Genomic DNA, 26,469 nt, shown 5'->3' on the forward strand with positions numbered 1-26,469 from the left:
TGTAAAATTCAGGCTGGTATCGACGATATCGATCCGATACTGATACCAATGCTGATGCAAATTCACCTAATGTGTCTGGTAAATTTTAAAAAGTAGCGTATATCATAGCATAGCAAATTCATTATTCATTGATATAAATGTAATTATTAATTAAAAATAAATTAATAACTGAATAATTAATTTAAGTAGTTAAAAAAAGTATTTTAAACCCTGAAGTATATTGAGGTATCGGGGTTTATTAACAATATAGCCAAGCTAATATACAACAAGAGAAAAACAGAGGACCAAATCATATAAAATATGTGGAAATGGTATTTTCAACATAAAAAGAAAATAAGTAAAATAATAAAAGCATTACAATAGATGATTAATTATTAAGAACTACTTTATGACCGAAAACACAATTCACAACGTTTCAACAAACGTTTCAGACATTACCTCAAATGACTGAAGTATCGAAAGTATTGATATTTTGATTTGAGAATCTATTTCAGATCATGAAGAGCTGGTATCAGAAGTATCGATATTTCAGTATCGATGTGCGCATCACTATCGGTCACTGTCTATACATACTTAACACTGTGTGTGTGTAACAAAAATAATGTGACATAAATGAATAGGGTACATAATCATTAATAGTAATAATAATAATAATAATAATAATAATAATAATAATAATAATTGTATATAGTCCATATAGTGGTCCATTTCAGCTCAGGTCAACCAAACCGCACCAGAGTTCACCTGCAAGCGGGCCGACACCCATCTCTCAAGCAGTCTCGATGCACTTGTTTGGTGATGATGGTCTGCACACTTCACCAAACGAACCGCACTAACAGAGCAAACAGACCAGAGTTCCTTTTAACCAAACCAAACCCCGAGAGACTCAGAAAGTACAACTAAATTATTCTTTCCACTCAAGATAGGTCCAACAGTTGCTATTTTTTTTTTGGCCCATGCGGCACCCCTCAATGGAGTTTTAGTAGCTCTTGCATAATTATTAATATGTAAAACATTTATTATATTCCTAACACACATACACTTGGAAGTAATAATGTTTAATTGCATCACGCTAAGAGGGATTTCCAATATTGTGCCCTTCTCTTGCAGCTAATTAAACTGACCAAAGTAATTAGAAAGAGCTCTCAATATGAAGCACTGCAGCTGCACACCACTGCAAACTATAATCACAATAATACACATTTTGCTAAATGAATACATTTCCGACAGTGGGCATTGTTACCTTTGTGAAGGCAAAAGGTTTGATAAATACACTCCTGATCAAAATGTTAAGATCAGTTGCAAAATTTACATTTTGCACTGTTGGATCTTACGGATGTTCTAAGTAGAGCTTCAAATTGCTGAAAGAAGAAATACGAGTGAGACAAAAAACATTTTGCGTAAGCAATTTATTGCAAAGAAGCACTCAAGTGAAATAGGCTGTTCGTCAGCTGATCAAAAGTTTAAGACCACATCCTTTAAAAGCCAAAATTGGCAAAAAAGGGCATTGAATGCCATTTTATATCAGGTATTCACACTGTCATGATCTCTTGATGGCAAAGGAAAAAAAAGCTTTCTCTGTGGGATTGTTGAGCTGCATGAGCAAGGCCTCTTGCAGCGCGCCATTGCTGCTGAGGTTGGATGTAATAATTAAATTAAACTTCTTAAAAGATTATGACCCTTGTGGAACTCAGACCCAGAAAAAATGTTACCGACCCTGAGCCGGAGGATCCGATTGGCTGTCTGTTAAGACACGGGACCATCCTGGGCCCAAACGAAGGTTGTTACTGGTGCCAAGTACAGTCCAATAACCCTCAGACAGCATCTGCGAGAGAATGGTTTTAAGAACAAAAACGTCTTCAAAGGCCTCGTCTCCTTCAATGCCACATAATTGCTCGTTTGGAATTTGCAGAAGAGCACCAAACATGGGACATTGAAAGGTGGAAAAAGGTTTTATTCTTCCTTGACGGTCCTGATGGCTTCCAACATTACTGGCATGACAAGGAGATCCCACCTAAGATGTTTTCCACACGCCATCATGTTCCTTCAATGGAACAATTGAATTTCAGGTTGCGCAGGGGCGTCAAACCGCAGTTGGCTATGTGGAGATGTTGCAGGGGGCATCCCTCATGACTGAAGACCCTCGTCTGTGTGGTAATGACTGGCTTTTTCAACAGGACAACGCTGCACTTCACAAAAGACTTCTTCCAGAGGAATAAGCTCACTCTTTTGGACCATCCTGCGTGTTCCCCTCATCTAAAGCCAATGGAGAACAATTGGTGGTGGATGGCAAGGGAAGTTTACAAAAATGGACATCAGTTCCAGACAGTGGATGCCCTCCGTGAAGCCATCTTCACCACCTGTAGCAACATTCCCACTAGCCTCCTGGAAACACCGACACCAAGCATGCCCAAGCCCATTTTTCAGGAGAATGGCACAGCTACTCATTACGCACTCCTTTTTTCAACATTTTATTTGTATTTTAGGTGGGGTTTAGGCTTTTTTGAGCTATGGTGTTAACATGTTTGATCAGTTGATGAACAGCCTATTTCAGTTCAATGCCTGTTTGCAATAAATTACTTGCTCAACACATGTTTTATCTCACTCCCATTTTGTCTTTTTGCATTTTGAAGCTCTACGTGGAACCTCCTTAAGATCCAACAGTGCAAAATGTACATTCTCACAAATTTTCAGCTGGTCTTAACATTTTTTATCAGGAGTGTACTACTCACAAAATGTTAGGGATCTTCAGCTTTCGGGTGAAATTTCAGGATGAAACTAAAATGTACTAAAACATTTTACAGGTGAAATTCATTTGACCTTCTATAAACCTTTGAGTGCACATGACCAACTGTTGAGTGTTTCAGTACACATTGAAAATTCACAACAGTTCATGGATGCCACAACTTCTTGGTGAACAGCAAGTTGTGCAAAAAGTACTGAAACATGGAACAGCTGGACACGTGAATTAAAAAATGTATTTAAAAGTTATACAGTCAAACCTCAAACCCAGTTTTTTGTATGATTCGTTTTTTGATGAAAATCTTTGCTACAATTTTACATTGCTTTTTGCACACTGCCTCGTGCAAGGTTGCACTTAACAAACTAGTCCGTTTACCACGTACTGTACTGTCCTGCAAAATCAAGTGCCCAAACAAAACACCCTACGCTGACTCACTGTGCTTTATTGATACCTGGCTCAGGTGGTAGAGGGGTCTTCTTCCAACCTGAAGGTTGCGGGTTCGATCCTCCGTCCTCCCGTGATCGTGTCTAAGTGTCCTTGGGCAAGATACTGAACCCTCTTGATGCTGCGTCATCAGTAGGTAAACGTGCTAGCAGTGTCAAAGCGCTTTGGGGGTGGAAAAGCGCTATACAAGTGAAAGATTGAATGTGGCAGATAAATAACCTGCTGTTGTGAGTGCCGGCGATTTGATAAAAATGGTGAGAAAGACTCACCATGATGTAATGTACTGATTTTGTTAATATTTTTGGGTGTCTGGACGAGACTCATTGAATTTACATGATTTCCTATGGGGAAAATTACTTTCGGTTTTTGTCTGACCTTTATGACAAAACTGCAGTGCATTTTAGGTTCATCCTCAAATTTCACCTGAACATTGAATAACCCTAATTTTAGATTGTGCAGGTGTACCTAGTGTATGTTGTGGCCTGACACTAGAGCACAAGGAATGTATCAGGATTAAAAATGAAGGGATGTATTACTCAGTCATCACCCATGTTCATTGCAGTTTTTCTCAAGTTGTCAGACAATCTGATGTAATAAAAAATCTCAAAGGAGATTGATGGCAAAACTACAGCAGCATCCAATTGTCCATCCAGTTGCCATGTTTTCTGTAGCACACAAATATGGAAGAAACATTGTTTAAGGTCGCCCTGCCACGCATCAAGGACTGCGACACTGCAAAGACACGTGCATGCACACACAACGGAAGCGCCTGCCGCTCCGATACGTCAGATCTCTTTACGCTGTCTGACACAATGCAAGTTGACAATGTAAGCTGTTAATGTTTATAATTTGCCCTTAGAAGAACCCCTCCCCTCTTCACCAAAAAAAAAAAAATTCCCTGATGTTTCTGTCTTGTGACAAAGACTTAGCGTGCGCCTCACTGATGCCCTCTCCTCTGAACCGTGTGCTTCTCCCTGTGCTGTTGGCTGGATAGATGCTGACAGAGCTCAGAAACATGGCATGGATGAGTTTATCTCCGCTAACCCCTGTAGCTTTGACCACGCCTCGCTTTTTGAGATGGTGCAGCGGCTCACGTTGGACCACAGGCTCAACGACACCTTCTGCTGTTTGGTGAGCTCCTCGCCTCACTCACTTCCTCCGTGCCTGGCGGGATTCTGACTCTTTCGTTTGTGTGCCGCACAGGGATGGTTCAGTCCGGGCCAGGTGTTCGTCCTGGACGAGTACTGTGCCAGGAACGGCGTCCGTGGTTGTCACAGACATTTGTGCTACCTGCGTGATCTGCTGGAGAGGGCAGAGAGCGGTGCTATTATCGACCCTACTCTTCTACACTACAGCTTTGCGTTTTGTGCCTCCCACGTGCATGGGAACAGGTGTGCACAAACCCCTGTTTTTACAATGTTACTCTGCTTTAAAGGTACACGACATTTTCCAAACAGTCAGTTCAGATAGTCATTTTCAGGGTAGAATGGGGAAAGGAGTCAACACATTGGTCATTTTATGTCTTTATCCATCGACTGTTTTGTTTTATTTTCATGTTGTTTGATTTTGAATGTTATACATTTTATGTTGCTTTATGCAATGGTTGTGTTTACTGGACTGTAATGTATTTTTGCAGGCTATTTTCCGGCAATATTATGATATAATGAAATCTAATGAAACCTTATAATGCGACCGAGGCATTCACTAGTCCCCCCAAAAAATGATTTTCTGGAGCATACTTTGTGGAGTGCTTGTTCACCTCAAACTCTGCTTACTCTCTCAGTGCAGGAACTAAAAATCAGTTAATATGGTTGAAAAATACATCTTCTTTATTTTTGTCAAGCTGGCACCTAACAGGAGTGGTCCGCCTGCCTTACACGATACACAACTCAAAAGTGTCGACACATTTTCTAATGCTACTCAATGACAAGGTGTGTCCAAACCTTTGACTGGTATTAATACGTACAGTAAGACTATGTATTCATATGCATTGGTATCTTGATTTTTGTTATTACCGTAATTTCAAGACTATTGAGCGCACCTGAATATACGCAGCATCCACCAAATTTAATGAGTACAAAAATTGTGCACATATATGGGTCGCACTTTTCTATAAGCCGGAGGTATCCACGTTATAACATGGGATAGTTACACAAAGACACACCATAAACCTTGCAATCCTACCAACACTCTGTGTTGCCAGCATCACTCGTTAAATCCGATGAGGCGTGAGAAGATTTTTTTTTTACATCGGACTTCAACAGCTGCCGCAGTCCACGCAGAAGCTGGGGAAAATCTACACTTGATCAAGCTTACTTTAGATTTTTCAGATCAAAACACGATCGCTGCACAAGACTTCAAAACATGATGTTAGCGTCCACTTCACTACTCTAATTTACTACTTCCTGAATCTGCACTTTAAGCATCATGGGAACTGTAGTTCTTTTAGCCATAAATTACCTGCATCATTGTTTAAGCCGCAGTGTTCAAAGTGTTTGAAAAAAGTAGTGGCTTATAGTACGGAATTTATGGTTATTTGTTCCAAAACCTATGACAAAAACTGAAACATATGAAAACTCTGTAGTTTAACATGCAAAAGGCAATGCAAAATAATTAATTGTAAATAATTACATAATTGTAAATGACAAATAATGGAACTTATTGTTGATGAGGACTTCACGTACATCCTGGCGAGTTGGAATTCAATAGTGTTTATCACCTTCTTTATCAATACCATACCATGGTATCATACCACATCATGCCATGTCAAGTTATTTAGCAGTCACGCTCAATAAAAAATGCACGGATAGTGAGTCGGCAACACGTAGGGCGCTTCATTTGGGCAGTGGATTTGGTGGAACGATATAGCACAGGGGCAAGCAGACTTGTTTGTTACATGCAATACTGTACAAAAACCAAGGCAACATTTTGGCAAACATTTTCAATAAAAACCAAATCATATGAAGGCGAAAACTGATGTTTGACTGTACTGTAGAGAGCATCAAGCAAGGAACCACATGTGGTTCCTTTAGCAGCCTTCAGAGTGACACAGTAGAACCATGTGATCGATGTGAATATTAACAAATGCATAATATAAGATAATAAAAGAAAATGTAAATATTATCATGGTATATCATGACAAAAAGTGTCACAAGAGTAGTGTAATGTACGCCAACATGTCATTAAAACTAGCCTGCAAAAAAAAATCACAGTCCCATAAATACAATCCCTGTCTTTGCTTTGAATTTGTGTTGTTAACCATTTGCATATGTCCACGTGTTTCCTTGTTTTTTTTCTTTGTGTTCTTTTCTTTCTTGTCCTCTGTTGCCGTAGTCTCTTACTGTCCTTATTATTCATCCTCCCATGCGTCCATTAAAGTCAGAGAGGGCCGCAATTATTGGGGGCCGCTGGGCTACGAGGCCCTAACGAGCCCAAACAGCTCCCAAGGGCCAAATCCTGACACTGGCTCTAAACGAGCGCACCTCATGTTCAAGTTTAGAAAAAGAAAGGATTCCAAAGTCTCTCAAGATGCCAACAGGTGAGACATACAGTAGTCATGTGATTTTTTGTGTGTTACCTGAAATGAACTCAGTAAGCTCTCATTGGGCTCGAGGAGAAGAAGTCAGCGATACAACTTGTGTGTTTGTGTTGCTATTATGACGTGTATTTGTGTGATCCGAACAGGCCGGACGGGCTGAGCACGGTCAAAGTGGACGAGAAGGAGCGATTCGAAGACATAAAGGAGCGGTTGCGCGTGATATTGGAAAACCAGATTGTAAATTTCAGGTGATGCACACTCTGCCCTGTTTTAAAATCAGTAGTGCTCCTGTATTAACCCCTCTCTCCTCATCCTCCCATACAGATATTGTTTCCCCTTTGGGCGTCCTGAAGGTGCACTGAAGGCCACTTTATCTTTGCTGGAAAGGGTTTGTAAATATTTAAAATACACATTCATAAAGATAGGAACTCCGTTTTTTTTGTTGACAGGATGTAGAGATGCACGATATCTTATTTTATAAACTGATACTGATGACTTTCTGCTTCTCAAGACTGATATGGTACCGATACCTTTTTATATTTCACCTTTTTAAAATTTAGATTTAAGTGTAGTTTGTGCACACTTGGAGGTAAGAAGAATTGGAACAAATTAGGATTTGACCAACTGTACCTGTGGATTAGTCCTAATCAAATATCATGACATCTGACTTCTACGACATCATACTATCAGGAGAACCAGAGTATAGAGTGGGGGGAGCCACCTGCTGTGGCCCAGCAAAGTGCACTATACAGTGTTCCCTCCTTTATCACGGGGTATAAGTGAAATCCGTGAAGTAGCCAACTTACTTTTTTTTACAATTATTAGATATGTTTTAAGGCTGTAAAACTCAGACATTTTCTCACATTTCTCTCTTGTTTAAACATTCTAAAATTTCAAATTTCGTTTGAATTTAATGATCAACCTACTAGATTGGACACAATTTTTAAGTCACTCACGTGTATTTCACTCCTCTGATGGTCGTTCTGGCGCCGTTCCACTGAAGTGTTTTTGTATCCTTGTTAAAACATATTGCTCCTGTCGTTGTATTTTCCTCCTCTTCGTCGTCCTCCATTAACTGAAGATTTATTTATTCCGTAATGGCACCCTATAGCCGCAATGTCTACCGTCCTTCAGCATATTCAGAAGTCCAACTTTTTGTGAGACGGGTAGCTTCCCCGGCCTTTCGGGTGCAGAACGTTCCGTCGACATTGTGGGTTTTGTCAGGGAGAAACTTGCAAACATACAAAAACTGCAAACTGTTTGCTCGCATGACACAACAGGAGAAACAGCAGGGCGGCAAGAAAGGAAATTGATTGACAGTGGTATACAGCCAATCAGGACGCAGAAGACAATGGGTGGTGCAGACAGAAGAAAGAGGGAAGAGAGAGAGCGATGCCACCTTGTGCCAAGCACAGAACTACAACACTCAACTTCCCACAATGCAATTATTCTTAAAGGGGCAAGCTCAGCCTGTAACAGCGTTCATACACTGTAAAAAAAAAAAGCACTAAAATTGCTCCAAAAAATCCGCAAGCGAGTCTGTGAAAGGTGAACCACGATGGAGCAAGGGAACACTATTGGGACACATGCTCCGAGCAGCCGGTGTACCGCAAGCCTTTTGCACTTTTCCAACCCCGCGCCACTGGTGCTTCAGGGGGCTGATAAGGTTTTTTGTTTGCTCGATGGGTTTTTTTCCCCCTCATCGCGGAGCATTTGGCACAATTAGCATGCAAAACGTCTTCCTCGGAAAGTGAATGTTTGTTTACAGTTGAGGTCAGGGGAAGTTGTGACAGGCCGTTAACATCACAGGCAGGAGAAAAAAGGAGCACTTGATTTGCTCAACCGCACAGTACGGATAATCTCGCCTCATTGGAGCATTTTTTGTTATTATTGGTTATTGAAGCTATTTTTTATGTTATCAGATTTATTGGTGTGACCTCATAATTCCCTCATGTCATGCTAGTACAATAATTATCGTGCACCCCTAACTTATTGTATTTATGAATGTGGTTGTAGTTTGCGCGACTGCACCATTCACCACCATCAGAAACATTTATGAGGGTGATGCTGTGCAGGAGGTAAACCACATTGTTTGTGTGTCTATCAAAACTCAGCATGATTATCTTGTCGATCTTTTGCATTGGATCTCCAAAGCGTGTATTACACCTTCTGAACAGATGACCGCATGCTTTCCTTGAAATGTGACCCACCCCAGGTTCTGATGAAGGACATTGTGACCCCAGTCCCACCGGAAGAAGTCAAAGGGGTAATCCGCAAATGTTTGGAGCAGGCTGCTAACCTCAACTACCAGCGGATTAAAGACTATGCTAAAATCGAAGGTAAACAAAATACCTATTCTCTGAGTGAATGATGATTGCTAAATGCACCAAAAACTACCTCCTGCCTACCGTAAATGTTCCAATTAACGCCTCTATTCAAGTACTCTACTATAATCTCTGGGGGTGTCGAATTAGGTCACAACAGCTGTGGCTGTAAGCAACATCCTGATATACTTTTCTTTATTAACGCCACAAGATGTCATAAGTGGTCGGCAGCCAGCAGCGTTATCTACTCTGCATGCGCTTTAAAATGCTTCACTGTTTCCAACATTTGCGCTACTATTAGTAATAATAAGTGTTATTATAATGCTGGCTTACCATTGTTACAGCATTGGTTCTGTTGCAACTGTGTTGTGCAATATACAGCTGGGATAGGCTCCAGCTCACAGGTGACCCGACCGAATGAGTACAAGCAGTATAGAAAATTAATTTTAAAAACGAAGCTGTTATAGCCTATATAATGACTTTTCATATAAATGACAGCCTCTCTCTAGTTTTTCAATTTGTTTTCAATTAACGCCCCGTTTAGGTCAAATAATTCCTCGTCTATAATTAGAGCATTTACGCTATATTTAAATTTTAATTTTGTTCTCAAGGTTCATGCATTGGAAATAATGACTTACTGTAATTGTTACCAAAGAGGGTTAATAGTGGCTCAAGTTCATATTTATGTGTTTAGTCAACACAACACTTGGCATGAAAGTATTAGTGAAGTTTCTTAATTTGATTTAATTGAATTGTTTATGTGCGATTCTTCTAACAAACAAACATACTGCATTGAAAACACTTGGAATTTCTTTGGTGATAAGATAGGAAAAGACAGTAAGAATGACTCCAGCTGGAGACGGCACTTGTCTTCATGTTCTCGTCACTTGCTCTATCTTTGTCCCAAATGATGTGTCGCTTACTTTCCAGTGCAATAACTCTCTCCTTTGTTTCAGGCCTGCTTTAGCTCTGTGCTGCTCTGTAGCTCAGGTTGTGTAGAGGTGTGTGTGTGTGTGTGTGTGTGTGTGAGTAAAAATGCATTCAACTCCAACAACAACCACAAAAAAAGCCCTGAAATCTGTCTGTGCTGATCTCTCGTCATGCCGAGACATCTGGACTGTGTTGAAGGTCCTCTCTGAGTCACGGCTCCCAAAGGATGCACACTATCGTAGCCTCTAGAAACTCCGCTAACCTTCCCTTAACACCCCCGCCTTGAGATACCAGCAGCTCTCTTGTCAGCTCTGTCTCCCGCTGTCCTCCCTGTCGACTCTGCTTACCTCCCCTCTCCCACACAGTTGCTTCAAACTGTACTGGGCGACGTGCGGTTAAGTGGCTTCCAAAGCAAAGGGATGCTGGGATTGATCACGTCTTCAACCCAGCATCCGCTACCTTGCATGTGCTTTGAGTGGCATATGACCACAATGCAGTGGCGTAGTGTGGGGAGGGGTTTAACCAATCAGTGGGCCTGTTATCAACACATTGACCACCAATGACTGCAAAAGGAGCGACTAAAAAACGGACAGTGGAGCTTAAACAGAAGGGCGAGAATACATGAGGAGTTTTAATGAATTCCCAAATTATTTTCATAAAAATGTATTTTATTTGTTGGGGGGGTTATACAGGCGATCCTCGTGTTTTAACGTTTCGTGGTTATATAAACAGTACGCACTCGTTGTTTTTAGTTACATTTTTCCCTTCATTATCTTTCCTAAGCATGAGGGAGACTCTTCTGATGCCAGTGCGCCAATGAAAAAGAAAGTGAAAGTGAAAAGTGAGGTGAAATAAGATGTAGAATGCTCAGCACGTGGACAAATCGACATTTGCATCAACTATCACAACCATCATGAAGGATAAAGATGGTATCCTGATATGTGAAAGGATCTGCGCCTATGAAATGGACAGTGACAACTAGGCAGTGTAGTTTTTATTTCGTATCCTAGTTTCGATGCTCACTTTGCTGACCGGAAGAAATATTTGCAAACACCAACGAAGAAGAAGCCGGTGAGCACGAGCAAAGAACAAGTGGCTAAAAAGTTTGGCTTAACTTCATAAAAAAGAGCGGTGGGCTCAGTGCAACATTTGCGACACAATGATATCATGCAAAGGAGGGTGCACGAATGACGCTTGTCTCATGCCAATGTAAACCAGGGTTTCAGGATGCTAGCTGTGGAATTTCGGTGTAAATAAAGGACGGGAGCTACCACTAGTCAAGGGACCTTCTCAATTCCGGCCAGCGCTTTAGGCTATATCCTATTGAATTGTTTTAACAAAATAAGGGTTTCATAAAAAGATAGCTTACACCAACAGTATACTAAGTATACTAAAGTAAACATCTCGTGTGAGCGTGTACTCCTGTAAAAAAGTCGTAGTAAAGTTGATAAGAACTTCATATCATTAAACAATTCATGGAGACGTTCAGACATTTCATCCAAAAAGAATTCTGGTTAGCGCCCTCACTTAAACCTTGCAAACTTTGATGAGCCTGTCGCTTAAAAGTATCTCAATCGAGAATCATGAGGAACTGGAATCTAAACGAGGAGTCGGAACCTGGAATTGTTCAAATTCAATCGACGCCCAACCCTATTCTTGACCTCACGATGAGTAATAATGGAGTTTTGGTGTCTGAGCTGGAAAATATAAGCGTAGGTGGCTTTGGCTCTGGCCAATCGCATTGCGGTAGAAAATGGAGGAATGGATTAAAATGTTTTACTTTAAAATGTCAGCAAAAAAAATGAAAATCAATAAATGTTATCAGGTTAAGAAATGTCTGAGAGCCAGTTGCAGTCACCAAAAAAGCCACATCTCGATCCCGAGCCGTAGGCTCCCTACCCCCGGATTAGGGGGTGCAGTACTGGCTTTTCCCAGCCTGTGGCACCCCATGCTACGCCACTGCACACTGATGCGGTTTAATGCCTTGACAAGATTTGCTCAGGGTGCAAACAAGATACTAAGGAGACAATCCTTACTATCTTGCCCGCTGTCCTCGTGAGGCGCCTTCTGTAAAAAATAAAAATGAACACATTTCACTTCCAGTCTCACCTGGACAGCCGTCCTCCCTTTCAGCTTCCCTCCTCCTCTGACCCCAGCTTCTTGCATGCCCCGATCCTTTTTTTTGTAGGGAAAAAGAGGGAAATGTATGAGCACCCTGTCTTCTGCTTGGCGTCTCAAGTGATGGATTTAACCATCCGTGAGTACATCCAAAGCCTCCGCTCCCTCCTCCTCTTATCACCTCATCCCCCGCTCTGCCTCCCCTCTCTCTGCCATGCTTCTGTTTTTTTTATCTGTGGCTTTATGTGTGAGACTGAGTGCCCAGAAAGAAGGAGTCGGGAGAGGAGAGCAGCACCCCACAATCAGTTGGGGTCCATTTTTTTTAAATTATTATTATTAGAACCATCTGCTTGGGATTTACATGAATGAGCAGTCTAGTTTGTGAGCTTCTTTCTTTTGGTTTCAATGCACATTCCTTTGACTTGAATGCATTTTTACATTGCTTACATTGATCTCTCCTCCAGTCATGTGGTCTGATCATGTGTCAGTGGTGTGCTGTGACCAACAGGTAGGCTTGTGACAGCAGGGGGGTTAGTCATGACAGGAGGACATGATAGGCTGTTTGAGTTGAACTGCTTTTTCTGTTTGTCCTAACTTGACTCAGTTTGTCCTGTCTGATGCTGGCACATGTTTGTGTGTCCTGCTGAGCTTTGTCTGTTTGTTAACAAGCGTCTTTCCACTTTTTTTCGTCTTTGACAGTTTCCCACAGGCTAACGTTTCAGCATCTGTGTTTTGATTACGTGTTTGTGACATGTCTGTTGCCTAGAAACCACACTTCCTGGAGCTGAACTCCGCACAACATCAGAGGCTGATGAAGAGCTTCTTTAAAGTGCCCCCCCCCCCCACTGTTAGTGTGGAAGCATCCTAATAAGCGTCTCTAATTCTAAACATCTCTTCATCTTCTCTCTCCCCCTTTTTCGTGCTCAAGTTGAGAAAGGTCAAAAGGATCAAAAGGATCCAGGTGAACTCATGTTTAGCTTCTGGTTTAGACACACATGCGCACACTGTACACATACAGTATATGTGTATACATGCAGACTCACACCTGCACCGTAAATGCTCCAATTAACGCGTATATTCAATTAACCATCGTGCGCGTGGTCTAAAAGAAAGCAAATAACCACATTAGAGATGACAGCTGTGGCTGTAGGCGACCCCCTGGTGTACTTACCGCCGCAAGATAGCAGTAGACACATTTGAAGTATCACGAGTGGTCAGTCACGGTCCTCAGCTATTGGTGTAAAGTCATGCGTGTTGCACTCGACGTAGTGTCAGCAGCACTATTAATGCTAGCGGAACAGTTTGCGCCTTACAACATTGGTTCTGTTGCTGTTGTGTTGTGCGAGACACTTGACAACAAATCACCGTCAAAGCCAGCTATGTTTTTCTTTACACTTTCTCATGCATTCCAAATCATTATTACAGTGAAACATAGAAAAGTTGATAAACATAAAGACTTTTCACATTTGCTTGAAGTAGAAGTGCACTTTTTGGGGAATTTTGCCCTCATCCACAATTCTTTTGGGAGGCATGAACACACGTCTTTTTCTTTTCTGTGCACTCTAAAGATAAAAAAACGGCTAAAAAAAAAAAAGGCAGCTGAGTATGCACATAATGGGACGCACCTATTTCACCTATAAAGCCTTCTGAAAAAAAAAAAAAAAATGCTACATTTACATATTGTTACCTGCATATTACCCAAGCTACAGCGAAATTGCTACTGTTATTGTTATTAACATTATTACTCCCAAGAACGACTTTACTGGTGTTGTGACACCTCGCCACACCACACCGGCTAGCTACTAGCCGGCTAGCAACTAGCTTCACCACACACTCGCTCACAATGCCTCAGGCCACTAGCGAAAGGTAACGCTACATATTGGAGCTGCCGCCACTGCTGCTGTGTTTTTGTTTTTGAGTTTGGAAAAGTTAACGCTAGGTGTAGCGTTCCTTTCTATGTTGCTATGTGACATCAATGCACCCAGGAAGGAAGTTCCGCTAATGCTTACAATGACCAAAATACTGAATGTATTCCATGTTATCATGAATGTAGCTGTTACTACATGCTCACAGCATGGATATAAAACCATAAAACCTTGTTGGAGCTTTTTGGAGGTGTTTTAATAGCGGGCTTTCTAGGCGGAATGGATGTGTCCCATTACATGCATCAATTAGCTGCCTCATTTTTATCAGTTTTTATATCTTTAGAATGCACAGAAAAAGAAAGACGTGTGTTAATGCCTTTAATAACAGCCTCCCTACAATGATCGCATGCTTCCAATGAATTCTCTTTGCGGTTTAGGTAAAGGCTTTAATTAGAGCATTTACAGCAGTAAATTCACACATGTACTAACTAACGTGCACTTGTATACGTTACCTTTCATGTCCTCAAACACATATTTTATATATGACACAAAATATATACATGTGTGGTTAATTTGTGGAGCACATCTTCCATAAAGTATATTATACAAACGGATAATATACTATATATTGCTAACTATATCATTTACGAGTATTAGGGTCACATTGAAAAAAAAAAAATCTGAGATTTCGAGAATAAAGTCATAAATTTACGAGAAAACACTCATAACTTTATGTTACAGGCATTGCCTGAGACAGCCCTCTGACACCTATGACATCGTGACACGGAATATTACGGCTTTATTCTCGTAATATTCCGACATTTTTCTCATAAATTTATGACTTTATTCCAATAAATTTACGACTTCATTCTCAAAATCTTAGTTTTGTTTTTTTTTTCAATGTGGCCCTAATACTCCGTCGTAATGTCTTGGCATGTTTTTACAAATCATCTTTTTATGGAATGAACACACTTTTGTCAAAGGTTATGCCTTTAAAATCAAAAAGAATCACTACATGGTAAATGATACAGCAGCCAAGTATTTCAAGGAAGCGAGAGCAGAGAAAAATAATAATAATTCATCCATTTGTGTATTTTAAATCTTAGGCTGTCATTTGATGAAAGAGAATTGACGACCATACTGAAAATTGAGCTCCAGTCAACATTTACTGTCCATTTAGCCCATTGATGGAAATAATCAAATCCACATATTCAGGCTAATACTGCACTAGAGTTACATGTGTGTGTTTTTCATTTGAGTTACATGTGACCCATCACTGTCGTCCCCCTGTTACAGTGTAATGACATCACCACTCTGTTAGCAATGGACAAGCAAATGATTTGGAGCTTTTGCACGAGTAAACACAGTAAACCAAGTGTTCGTTCAATGAAGACCAAAACACACACAAAGAAAGAGACACTATTTCTGACCTGCAACAGCTCTAATCACACATGCTTATTCAGTGGAACCTCTCAGTGTGCATGCTGCACTTCCATCTCAGTGTCCACTTTCAGTGTCTTACTGTCCTGCAGCCCAACATGCACTAAAAATGAGACCCCCCCCTTCATGTGCTAAATGTGGCAAAATAATCAGAACAGTCAGATAACACCCCCACCCCCAGCCCCCCCACTTCCCTTTGTATCTTATATCGTGCTCTGTGCTTGACTGACCCGGCTACCCTCCCTCATCCTTTTGTCTCAGAGAATGTAGGCCGCTTAGTCACACCTGCCAAGAAGCTGGAGGAAACCATTCGCATGGCGGAGTTAGTCATCGAGGTCCTGCAGCAGAACCAGGAACACCACGCTGAGGTGAGTGAGCATTGTCGCTCCTCCTCCAAGCACACTTGCTCTATTTTTCTTATTTGTTCTATAATTAGTCAGCCAGCTATAAATAAAGCTGCTTTCTTCTACAGCTTGCTAACAACAGCAAAAAACTCCCTTTAAAATAAGGAATTGATGTCGGACACCCCATAAAGTATCGTTTGCCTTTTTATTCCATAAATAGCTCACCCTGAGCCTTATGACGAGGTATTTTGCAGGAGGCATGAGAAAGTTATTCATATTATTTCATTATGTGATGCTTCTGTACGCTTTTAGGGTGCGTTCACACTTGTCATGTTTGGTTCGGTTAAAAGCCGAGCCGGCTGGCGGCAATATGCTGGAGGCACATGCTAGGGGCACCGCGTCCTCCAGGGGGCGGAAAAATGCAATGTCCAATTAATATTACTACAAATGATAACAAGTAAGTCTCCCATTATTTTTGTTTGTAGTTTTGCATATAGTACTGTATAGGTATTTGATATAGCTTTTGCATAGTTATTATATTTTATTTAGTTCTTGTATATACCATCATTATTGCTTCGTGTAATTTGTTTCTGTATGCAACCTCTGTGGTTATTTACATTCTTTGTATTTTTTATGCATTACTATTATCATTTATTCATTTATTTGTAGGACTTTTATTCTGTGGTAATATATTGTATTTGCTGACTTTTTTTGGATTTATTTATTTGTAATTTGCCAACCATGTAATTTGGGTGAGATGCTATTTTACAAATAAAGGACAAACGCGATGACATTCAGTGTATATAAATTGCTGATTGCTTTTAAATTTTGCTCATCATCCACAATCTGTATGTACAACATGAACACTTGTCTTTGTCTTTTCTGTGCATTCTAAAGATATAAAAACAGCAAAAAAAATAGGCAGCTAAGTATGCAAGTAACAGGACGCACCTATTCCACAGAATAATTCAAAACTGCCAGGGGACCCAAAAAATAGGTAATTACTAATAAAATTAGTAATTCATTAATAAACGGGGGGGGGGGGCAACATGATTTTTTTTCATGGGAACCAGATAATCCTCACATAAGGATTGTGGATGATGGGCAAAATTCCAAAAAAAAGTGTGCTTTTCCTTTAAAAGGAACTCTGGTGCATTTGCTCCGCTGGTGTGGTTCGTTTGGTCAAGTGTGGATGCGATCAGCCGACCCTGCTGTGCACCAAACGAGTGTAGAGAGAATGCTTGAGAAATTACTTTTGATCCGCTTGTGAACTCTGGTGCAGTGCGCTTCACTTGCACTCAAATGTGAACACGACACGGACCAAAAACATGGACCAGCGTTAAAATGACAGCATGCAGAAATAACACGTGTACGAGAAACTGTGATCTGTGTGTGTGACAGTGGCACTTCATGAAATCTAAGCTGGTAAATGTAGCAGAATATCAAAATAACCTATTTATTCATTTGGTTTGGAATGTTTGAGTTATGTCATGAAACTTTATGCATATGTTCTTTACTGCACAGTCTTTGGTCACGTGACAAAAACTGGGCATCGACACCAACTATCTTTTTAAAATTTTTGGTCGGGACCAGTGTACCAAAGCACAAGTGTGAACGCAGCCTTAGTGGAGAAGGATTTTGCATCACTTCCAACATGTTGAGTAGGCAAATGATGATCCAGTGTGATCCTCGTATGCAGATGAAGCAGATTTATTGTATCTCTCTGAATATGCTTGACAGGCGGCAGTCACAAGTTCTGCGGATCAATCGGTACAGTATTTGGATTTTTTTTTTACCCTCTTCAGTCCCTTTCACGCACCAACCCTCCCCCAACCCCTTATTGTATGGCATGCGTGCCACTATGGCAAGAAGCACCTTCTCTGGAGGCTGTAAAAAGACAGGGTGGGGTCAGCAACATAGGCGACTAAGAGGAGCTTGCAAAACATGACTGTGATCATAACGCATGTCCATCGGGCCATAAAGAGGTTTCCTTTCTCTCCCAAGCATGCAGAACCAGTCAAGTGTGCTCCATGTGAACCTCTGACTTTGATCCACCATCCTTCTCCATCCAACAATTAATATCCGCTCTTGTTCAAGCATTACTCCCCACTAAGCTTCTCCTTCTCCATCCCCACAAAAGCCTCAAAAATACACTATTTCTCATCTTCTTGTGTTCTCACTGTGATTGGTGACTGTCCATGCAGGGAAAAGAGGTACGTAATAACACTGAATGAGTCTGTGCATGTCCCCTCTGGACTGATTGCATTGACTAAGCACTTCAGAGTGGCTGCTACACTGCCATAGAACACAAGGGACTGCGCGCTCCCCTGAACCACTATCCTAAAAGCTTGACCGCATTTGGAGACTTCCAATCCCCGAAAATCTGTTAGCGAATGAGGCGTAGAAGAGCTTTGTTTGTCGCCTTTTGTGTTTTAACTCTCAGCAGTTGGTAAGTGTACAGGTAAGTACTGCCATTGCAGCGGGTGAGCCACACTGGGATGCAACAAAGCATATTTTGGTAAGACATTTGTCTGTTTGACAGAAGAGAAGCCTGACTGCACAACTAGTGATGCTGTGTGCTGAAGCAAAGGACAGACGACAATGTGCATGTAATGAGTGGCATTCACATTATGTGGGCTGTGGGTTTGTTCTATGCAGCTGATGTGAATGGCAGCACCTCGTATCTCTTCTTATGTAGCTTGGCAGGGCATGCAGGGAAGTTGCACATCTGCATGACAATAAACAACACATCTGCAAGTGGAGAAAGGCAGCAGACATGCAGCACCGCTTATCCAAGTGCAACCTGACACATATATAAAATAAGTCAACATGGAAACACCAATGAGATGCATCATGGGCCTTTGTAGACGCATGAAGCTACTGTATGTGTCAGGAATCTTCTTTATTTTTGTTATTGTCAACAAACACCCCTACTAGTAACCCTACTAATAACTTCCTCTTTTTGTAACTTTTAATTTGTATTTTTCTGCACCACAGCAAGCTCCAAACACAACAATACACTCAAAACTGAGCATCATTGCTTTAGTATCTTTTATCTTGAGTATATGTTAGTGATGTGCAATACTACTGATTTTGTTTCAGAGTACAATTCAGGTTGGTATCGGCGATATCGATCCAATACCGATACTTTGTGCAAATGCTCCAAATTTTCAAGAGACGTCTATTTGATATCATACCACAAAGAATGCAAGGCATTTAATTTAATTTAATTTAATTTAATTTAATTTAATTTAATTTAATTTAATTTAAAACCCTGAAGTACATTGATGTAGCACGGTGATTTCCAATATAGCAAGGTCATGTACAACAACAGAAAAAAACAGAATACAAAATCATGTAAAATCTGTGGAAATAGTGTTTTAATCAATATACAAAGAATCTTAGTAACATAACAAGCTGTTAAAATAAATGTTTAATTATTAAGAATTACTATAAGAATGAAAACATGAGTCCCAATTCACACACGACTCCCTTTACAATCGGTCATTGTTTCAACAGACAAACATCACCTCAAATGAATGAAGTATGAAAAGTATGGATATTCTGATTTGAGTATCAATATTAGAGCATGAAGAGTTGGTATCGGAAGTATCGATATTTCACTATCGACTTGCACATCAGTAGTATATGTACAAAGGTCACACTTATCACGCGATATCCTTGACGAAATTGTTCGGCGTCACAAAACACAGAAAGGACAGGGAGAGTCGACAGCAGAAACGGGAAATCTGACACAAGTCAGTTACTCCCAAAACAGGAACTATACTATTTATACATACTCTGTTACATTATCAGTGGTCCTCAAATGGTTTGGGTGATGCTAATTTAGTACATCCCATTATACACACTAGCGATTAGCATTACCGGTTTTACATGTCAATTTTGAACGCCTCCAAAGATGACAATTAAATAGATAACTAACATGCATATTACTGTACACTTAAACAGCTGATATACAATATAATAAGCATAAAATACCTAGAGTCAAACATTTTCTAAGGCTCAATAAGAGATAGGTGTGGCATTGTTGGTCTATGACAGCAGGGTTCAAATGGCACTAAAGTCATGCCTCGTTTATCGCAGTTAATTGGTTCGAAAGCATTGAATATTTACATAGAGCATAGAAAACCTGTTTATGATGCTAATGCGCGGGCTACGGGATCACTGCAGGGACACAAGAGACAGCCACAGCTTAAAGCATATCATGCTTGCAAGTTAGCTCCCATTTAATTGATTCTAAACTTAAAGGGTTTCACACCGAGTGGGGAAGAAGGACAAAGTAAGAAGCCAAAAACTTACCACTTCCACACGGAATTGGAGGAGAGAATTTTTGCACTCTATCATGTTGGACATTCCATGGCTGACTACATCCAGTGTGACGGTAATCTAATCTAATGTCATGGCTTATCAATGTTTTGTGTCATTACTGACACCTAGTGACCAGAATACTACATGTCACTTGTCTTTCAATATTTTTGGACTAATAATAGGCCATAGTCAAGCATGAACCAGCAATGTATCAAAAGACAACTGTACAGAACATGTTCGCCACCTATGAGTGTTGAAGTAGTGTTCAAAAACAGGTGCACCGTACCTCAAAATTGGGGACAGGAAGCGGGCAGCCCAACGGGCACGTAGCTTAGGTGATCCGCCAGATCCGTGTTGCCTCATGCATCTCCGACATGAACGGGCGGGGCGGACTTTTGTGACCAATATATACTCTGTCCAATAGTCTGTCGCGGAATGCCTCATTTTTTCGTCTGCTTTTAGGAAGACTGCCTCTCACTTAAAATATGTACAGTGTGGGAAATGGGACATTACGTCGCTTTTTGCCAGCCTGGACAGGCATGTGCACGCACACACAGACAGTGCAAAATGTACCACAAAGTCATGGTCCATCAGGTGGGTTGTGCCGTGCAGGGCGAACCAAATAGCACAGGGCGTTACCGTGTACCGTTACATCCCTACTGAAAACGGGTCCAGTTGCGACCCACCAGTTTAAAATCACTGCATTAGATCACCACTTTAGTACACCTTTTTTACACCACCACTGCTGGATCTGGTTGGTATTGGCCTATTTACCTCACATGCAAAATTGCTAGTGGAATCACCCACAAATTCACCACACAAGCTCATAAAAGTTGACAATAACAAAAAAGACTCACCTTTAACATGAAGGCAAAGCCAGGATGGTTCCTTCTTGGTTATTTCCTCTTTCCTTTTTTCTCCTCATCAAGTCACGTTTCACCCGCATTTTTTTGTCCTCCCGCTGTCTCTGCAGGCGTTTGCGTGGTGGACCGACCTCATGGTGGAGCACGCCGAGAACTTCCTGGCCCTCTACGCCATTGACATGGACGCCGCTCTGGAGATCCAGTCACCTGAGAGTTGGGACAGTTTCCCACTCTTCCAGCTCCTCAACGATTTCCTCCGGACGGACTGTAAGACTTTGGATTGTTCCTTTTTCCGTTGTAATTTGTTTAAACCTGCCAGCCAAGGAAGAGTATTCATTTGGTCACTTTAGTGGACCGTGCATGAGTACGACAAGTATAGCATGCGTGACTTTCACACCCAGTGGCCATATGTTCAAGCGCATACAGAGGTAGATAAAGCTCAATACTTCAAATGCAAGCTCCTGCCATCTTGTTCAGTTAATAATACAAATTCAAGTGACTTTAACGCAGGGGCGTCAAACTCGTGATTCACGTGATTCCCCTTAGAGGGCCACCTGCAACTGGGAAGTCATATTCATTTATAATTGCCTCATGACATTATGGCACATTATCATTGTTACTTTGTGTTGTTTTACCAACAAACTTGTATACTTTTTTAAAAACTATTTTATAATTGTAATAATACGATTGTATTAATAATTATTATCTTTTGTAGTAATTATTTATTAATAGATCAAAAATTATTTTAAATTGCATTTGACAACAAAAAATAAGAACTTTTCTGTCAAAATTGACAAAAAATACATTTAGCACGAAAGATTGTCTTTTTGATTTAAAATTATTTTTACTTAATGTAATGTAAATATATTTAAATAAGTTGAAACAATTTTAATATATAATTTTTTTAAATATTACAAATAAATAACATAATAAAAATATGACTATACTAAAAAGTAAGAAAAAAGATCAAATTGGTAATAAAATACATATACAAATTTTTTTGTGAAAATAAAAAAAATAAAAAGTGTCTTTTTGACATGCATTATTTCCAGGCTTTGATGACATCATATGGCAGGCCGAATCCAGCCCCCCGGGCCTTGCGTTTGACACTCGTACTTTAACGAGTGCACAAGAAAAGACACTTCTTCACAACTCTACTGAGCTTGTCCCTGTCTTTGTTCTCACACAGATCATCTGTGCAACGGCAAATTCCACAAGCACCTCCAGGATCTGTATGCTCCTCTGGTGGTTAGATATGTGGATCTGATGGAGTCCTCCATCGCACAGTCAATTCACAAGGGCTTTGAGCGAGAGTCCTGGGAGCCTGTAAAGTAAGGAGCCTCTGCCTTTGTATAGGATGCTTGGAGCTCAGCTTTCTTTTTTTTTTTTTTAATCCGGGGGGACAGACAGACAGCGGCTGAGCTGAGGATGGGAATTTGCGAGAGCAGCTGTAATGTTCAACCAAGCTTCCTTCAGCATTAACGAACAAGGAAAGCGTGGGCCGAATGAATGTTTTTTTTAGGGTGGGAGGGGAAAGGTTATTTACTGTGGAAATAGTTTCTGACTAATGTATGTGTCTTAGCCATTTTTCTGCAGCACATTGGAGTCAGGCAAATATTTCTTTTTTTTGTTTTGTGAACTAACCTTCATAATTTGTGCTTTTGACGTGTTGCCAGAAACAAAAACGCCTACAGTCCGTCGCTCTTGTTTATCATTTGTTGTGGCTTTCACACTTTTGCTTCTGTGTTTTGATTATATAAAATGAATGGATAGCAGAAAAAGCTTTTTTATTTTTTTGATACTGTGACATTTGCTTCTTTTTACATGTGAGTCCAGCTGCAGGTCTTTTCATACAATGTGCATTTGTTTACATGTGTCCCGCCCTTTTTTCAACAATTTTTTACTTTTGAGTAATGAGTGTCACATGGCTTTCTGCAGCTCCCACACCACTGTTACGTTTTTTTTGTTCTTGCTGTTTCTTTTTGTCTGTCTCTTCTGCAGGAGTTTAACAAGTAATCTGCCCAATGTGAATCTACCAAATGTCAACCTCCAAATTCCCAAAGTACCAAATCTGCCAGTTCCAGTAGCGGGACTATCAGTTAACCTTCCGCAAATGCCTAGCTTTTCTACCCCGTCGTGGATGGCTGCTATATATGACTCTGAGTGTGTATTCAACTAGTTCAATCTAGCTTTATTGAGCCAAACGGAGAGCGCCTTGGTATGAAGATGGCCTTGTTCAGGAATGCATTGTCAAAATGATTTTTAAAGCAGCAGTAAAGAACAATTTTGCATTGCTCCAGGGCTCCCCCTAAAGGTGTCAAGTGCACTTTACTTTTAAACCAGTGGTCCATGTAATTTGGCTGCAGTAAACATGCTCCTAAACATACCCTACCCACACAAAGTTAGTGATATTTGACGATGCGGTGGAATTTTATATTCTATGTTCCATCTTCAGGAGGTAGAGCAGGTCGGCGAGAAATCAGAAGGTTGGAGGTTTGATCCTCGCTCCCTCCTCACAGTCACTGTCGTTGTGTCCCTAGGCAAGACAATTCTGCCACCTTGCGTCCAGTGCTGCCCACACTCGTGTATGAACATGAATGGTGATGGAAAGGCGCAAGTTGGCATCCCCGTTTCCGTCAAACTACCCCAGGGCAGCTGTGGCGGCAGATTTCTACCACCAGTGTGTGACTGTAGACTAAGCATTTCCACAATGAATAATGGGTTCACTTCATTGGGAAGCGCTGTGGGTGCCTTGAAAAGCGCTATAAAATCGAATCCATTGTTATTATTATTCCATACTTTGGTAACTGAAAACCCGGCCCGGTAATGAGATACTCAAATGATGCTCAATTTTGCGGGTTCACTCTATCACGGTTTTTAAAAATATATGAATTCATAAATCATTGTGGTTGACTACGGCCAAAACATTTGCATATTTAAGCAAATTGTATCTAATTTTGGCCTAGATCAGTCATGGCTGCCCTCAGAGGGCCACTTGCGACTGTCAATACAAATAAATATATATATGAATATCCGGTCCAGAGTGTACCCCACCTCTCGCCTGAAGACGGCTGGGATAGGCTCCAGCTTACTAGTGTGGACAAGCAGTATAGAAAATAGATAAATATGAATAGAGCCTCATATTATTACACAATTGCCCGTGCATTTGAGTATTATATTTTTAGTACCAAATAGCTTGCTTTGAGGCCGCATGGTGGATGAGTGGTTAGCATGTTGGCCACACAGTCAGGAGAAGACCTGTGTTCGAATCTCCATTGGGCATCTCTCTGTGGAGTTTGCATGTTCCTCCCACATTCCAAAAACATGCATGTTAGGTTAATTGGTGACCCTAAATGGTCCATAGGTATGAATGTGAGTGTGAATGGTTGTTTGTCTATATGTGCCCTGCCATTGGCTGGCGACCAGTCCAGGGTGTACCCCGCCTGCCGCCCGAAGTCAGCTGGGATAGGCTCCAGCATACCCCTGCGACCCTAATGAGGAGAAGCGGCATAGAAAATGGATGGATGGAATAAAATAAATATGAAAAAAAATTCTCTTCTGTATTAGAAAAGCCAGCCTGCAAGAAAATAATATCTCTCATTTGAAGTCTTACTGGACAAATAAATAACCAAAATATGTAGTACTAATACGTAGCTTTATCAGACAATCCAGCTTGAACCAAATTAGCTCTCACAATCTGTTCAATGTAATGATCAAATAATAAAGATATTCATGAAAGTTCCCTAATGCCAGTCAGTTTCATGGACCAATGAAAACCAGAGCATTTTCAGCACTTTGTAAAAAAAGAAAAAACAGAAAAGTGGACCATCCAGATTTGAAGCTGATGTTTTAATATTTTACATGTTGCTGCTTTAAGCTGCTTTTTGACTTCAAAACAATCTGACTCATATGTCGAAAGTCTTCATGTTCATGCCAAGGACTCTCTGAGAGTAGATGAAATCATTTGTCTCAAGATGCATGCTGGTGAGCTTGAGATGTGATGATGCAGGCCCCCCCCCAAGCAAAACCAACCAAAAATCGTGTATATACTGTACATTTCTGCACGCAGTATATACACCCTGGATGTCGCCCCGAGGCTCTGTAGTGTTGCAGAAAACACTTTGAAAGTGTTTGCAAGTCCAGTTTGCAGACGTTTGCCTCGCTGGGAGTCTGATTGGGTGGGATGGGAGGACGGTGCTGGCTCTTTTATCAGCGTCCATCCCAGCAGCACTTTCCCAATAGACTTCAATAAAAAGGTCTGCATGGTTTTGTCTGGTACTTCCTCCAGGGCCCTCCACCCCTTCCCAGCAGCTTGGGGACATGGACGCTGAGAGAGGACATGTGATCAGACATTTGAGAGGCCAATCAGACCAGCGTCTTAGGTGTCCTCTCTCATGCCGCCATTCCCTTTGTGACTAGATGCTGTAGCTGCAGTAACTTGAACCTGCATGTGGCCACCTCACATCCCCGATCAATAATCATACCAGAGAACATGATTATTGATTGATTTGTTACCGTAAAATCCCCGCTCCTCTCCACCCGTGTACTGATTTGGACGTGTATGGTCCAATGTTCAAACGTGTCCTCGGGTGGAGAGGAGCAGCATTTCCCAACACCCCTTCTCCCCTTCCCCTTCTGGTATGATCTTTGACCTGCGTGTGGGTGTTTGCTTCAATGGCAGCAACGGCTCCGGGACATCCGAGGACCTGTTCTGGAAGCTGGACGCCCTCCAGACCTTCATCAGGGACCTCCACTGGCCCGAGGAGGAGTTCGCTAAACACCTGGAGAGCCGCATCAAGCTCATGTCCAGCAACATGATCGAGAACTGCGTCAAGCGGTGAGTGGCGCTGTGTGCTGACTGTCACATGTCCAGAGAGACAGTGAGCTCAATTTGACTTTGTCTTCCATGCAGCACGAGGATGGCGTTCGAGTCCAAACTGACAAAGAGCAGCAAGTCCACAGATTTCCGCATTTCTCCAACATTATGCACCATGTTCAACGTGATGGTGGATGCTAAGGACCAGTCTGCCAAACTGTGTGCAATGGAGATGGGGCAGGAGGTAAACAAAACAAATGTAAAGGTCCCATATTATGGTGTTTGTCAGTCATTTTAAATTCATCTCAGAGGTGCCACAGTAGCGAATGGAAGCGTGCTCGCCTTGATGCTAGAATTTAGACAGTTTAAAAGTGCTTTTAGCAAGCCCTAGTGAGAACACGTTAGCTTGTGCCTCCAACAAGCACCATTGTGTACTTTATGCGCTTTTTACATGTACACTGGGGGTGTGGAGACACTCAGTTCGCGAGACGAGTACAATGAAAACATATACAAAATTTGTGACAGTATATTCTACTACTACTACAATTTGTACCACGTTAGCTTGCATTGCTCCTAACAAGGTTACACTCCTCTGCACACCCACGAAAGGTTTTTTTTTTTCTGAACGAGAAATCATGTCACGTTTTACTCGCCCTGCATATACAGTACACTGTAACTCTTGCCCAATGTAACAGATGCCATATATCATACACAA

General features: G+C 41.2%; 1 protein-coding gene across 10 annotated transcripts in view; it reads left to right on the forward strand.

The window, feature by feature from the left end:
* Positions 1 to 26,469, forward strand: part of cadpsb (Ca2+-dependent activator protein for secretion b) — a 92,424-nt gene that overhangs the window by 53,184 nt on the left and 12,771 nt on the right. For 2 of the 10 annotated variants that reach the window (XM_054783776.1, XM_054783777.1), the window contains 14 exons: positions 4,182 to 4,318; positions 4,391 to 4,622; positions 6,521 to 6,725; positions 6,872 to 6,973; positions 7,050 to 7,113; positions 8,941 to 9,064; positions 13,026 to 13,058; positions 15,664 to 15,770; positions 17,487 to 17,516; positions 21,049 to 21,205; positions 22,128 to 22,269; positions 22,940 to 23,101; positions 25,620 to 25,775; positions 25,851 to 25,998. In XM_054783776.1, the coding sequence (XP_054639751.1) occupies positions 4,182 to 4,318; positions 4,391 to 4,622; positions 6,521 to 6,725; positions 6,872 to 6,973; positions 7,050 to 7,113; positions 8,941 to 9,064; positions 13,026 to 13,058; positions 15,664 to 15,770; positions 17,487 to 17,516; positions 21,049 to 21,205; positions 22,128 to 22,269; positions 22,940 to 23,101; positions 25,620 to 25,775; positions 25,851 to 25,998 (1,799 nt within the window). The remainder of the gene's footprint in view (positions 1 to 4,181; positions 4,319 to 4,390; positions 4,623 to 6,520; positions 6,726 to 6,871; positions 6,974 to 7,049; positions 7,114 to 8,940; positions 9,065 to 13,025; positions 13,059 to 15,663; positions 15,771 to 17,486; positions 17,517 to 21,048; positions 21,206 to 22,127; positions 22,270 to 22,939; positions 23,102 to 25,619; positions 25,776 to 25,850; positions 25,999 to 26,469) is intronic. The other 8 variants (XM_054783779.1, XM_054783780.1, XM_054783782.1 and 5 more) reach the window with 6 other exon arrangements.

The sequence above is a fragment of the Dunckerocampus dactyliophorus genome, chromosome 8 (assembly GCF_027744805.1).
Source record: "Dunckerocampus dactyliophorus isolate RoL2022-P2 chromosome 8, RoL_Ddac_1.1, whole genome shotgun sequence".
NCBI classification, from domain to species: Eukaryota; Metazoa; Chordata; class Actinopteri; order Syngnathiformes; family Syngnathidae; genus Dunckerocampus; species Dunckerocampus dactyliophorus.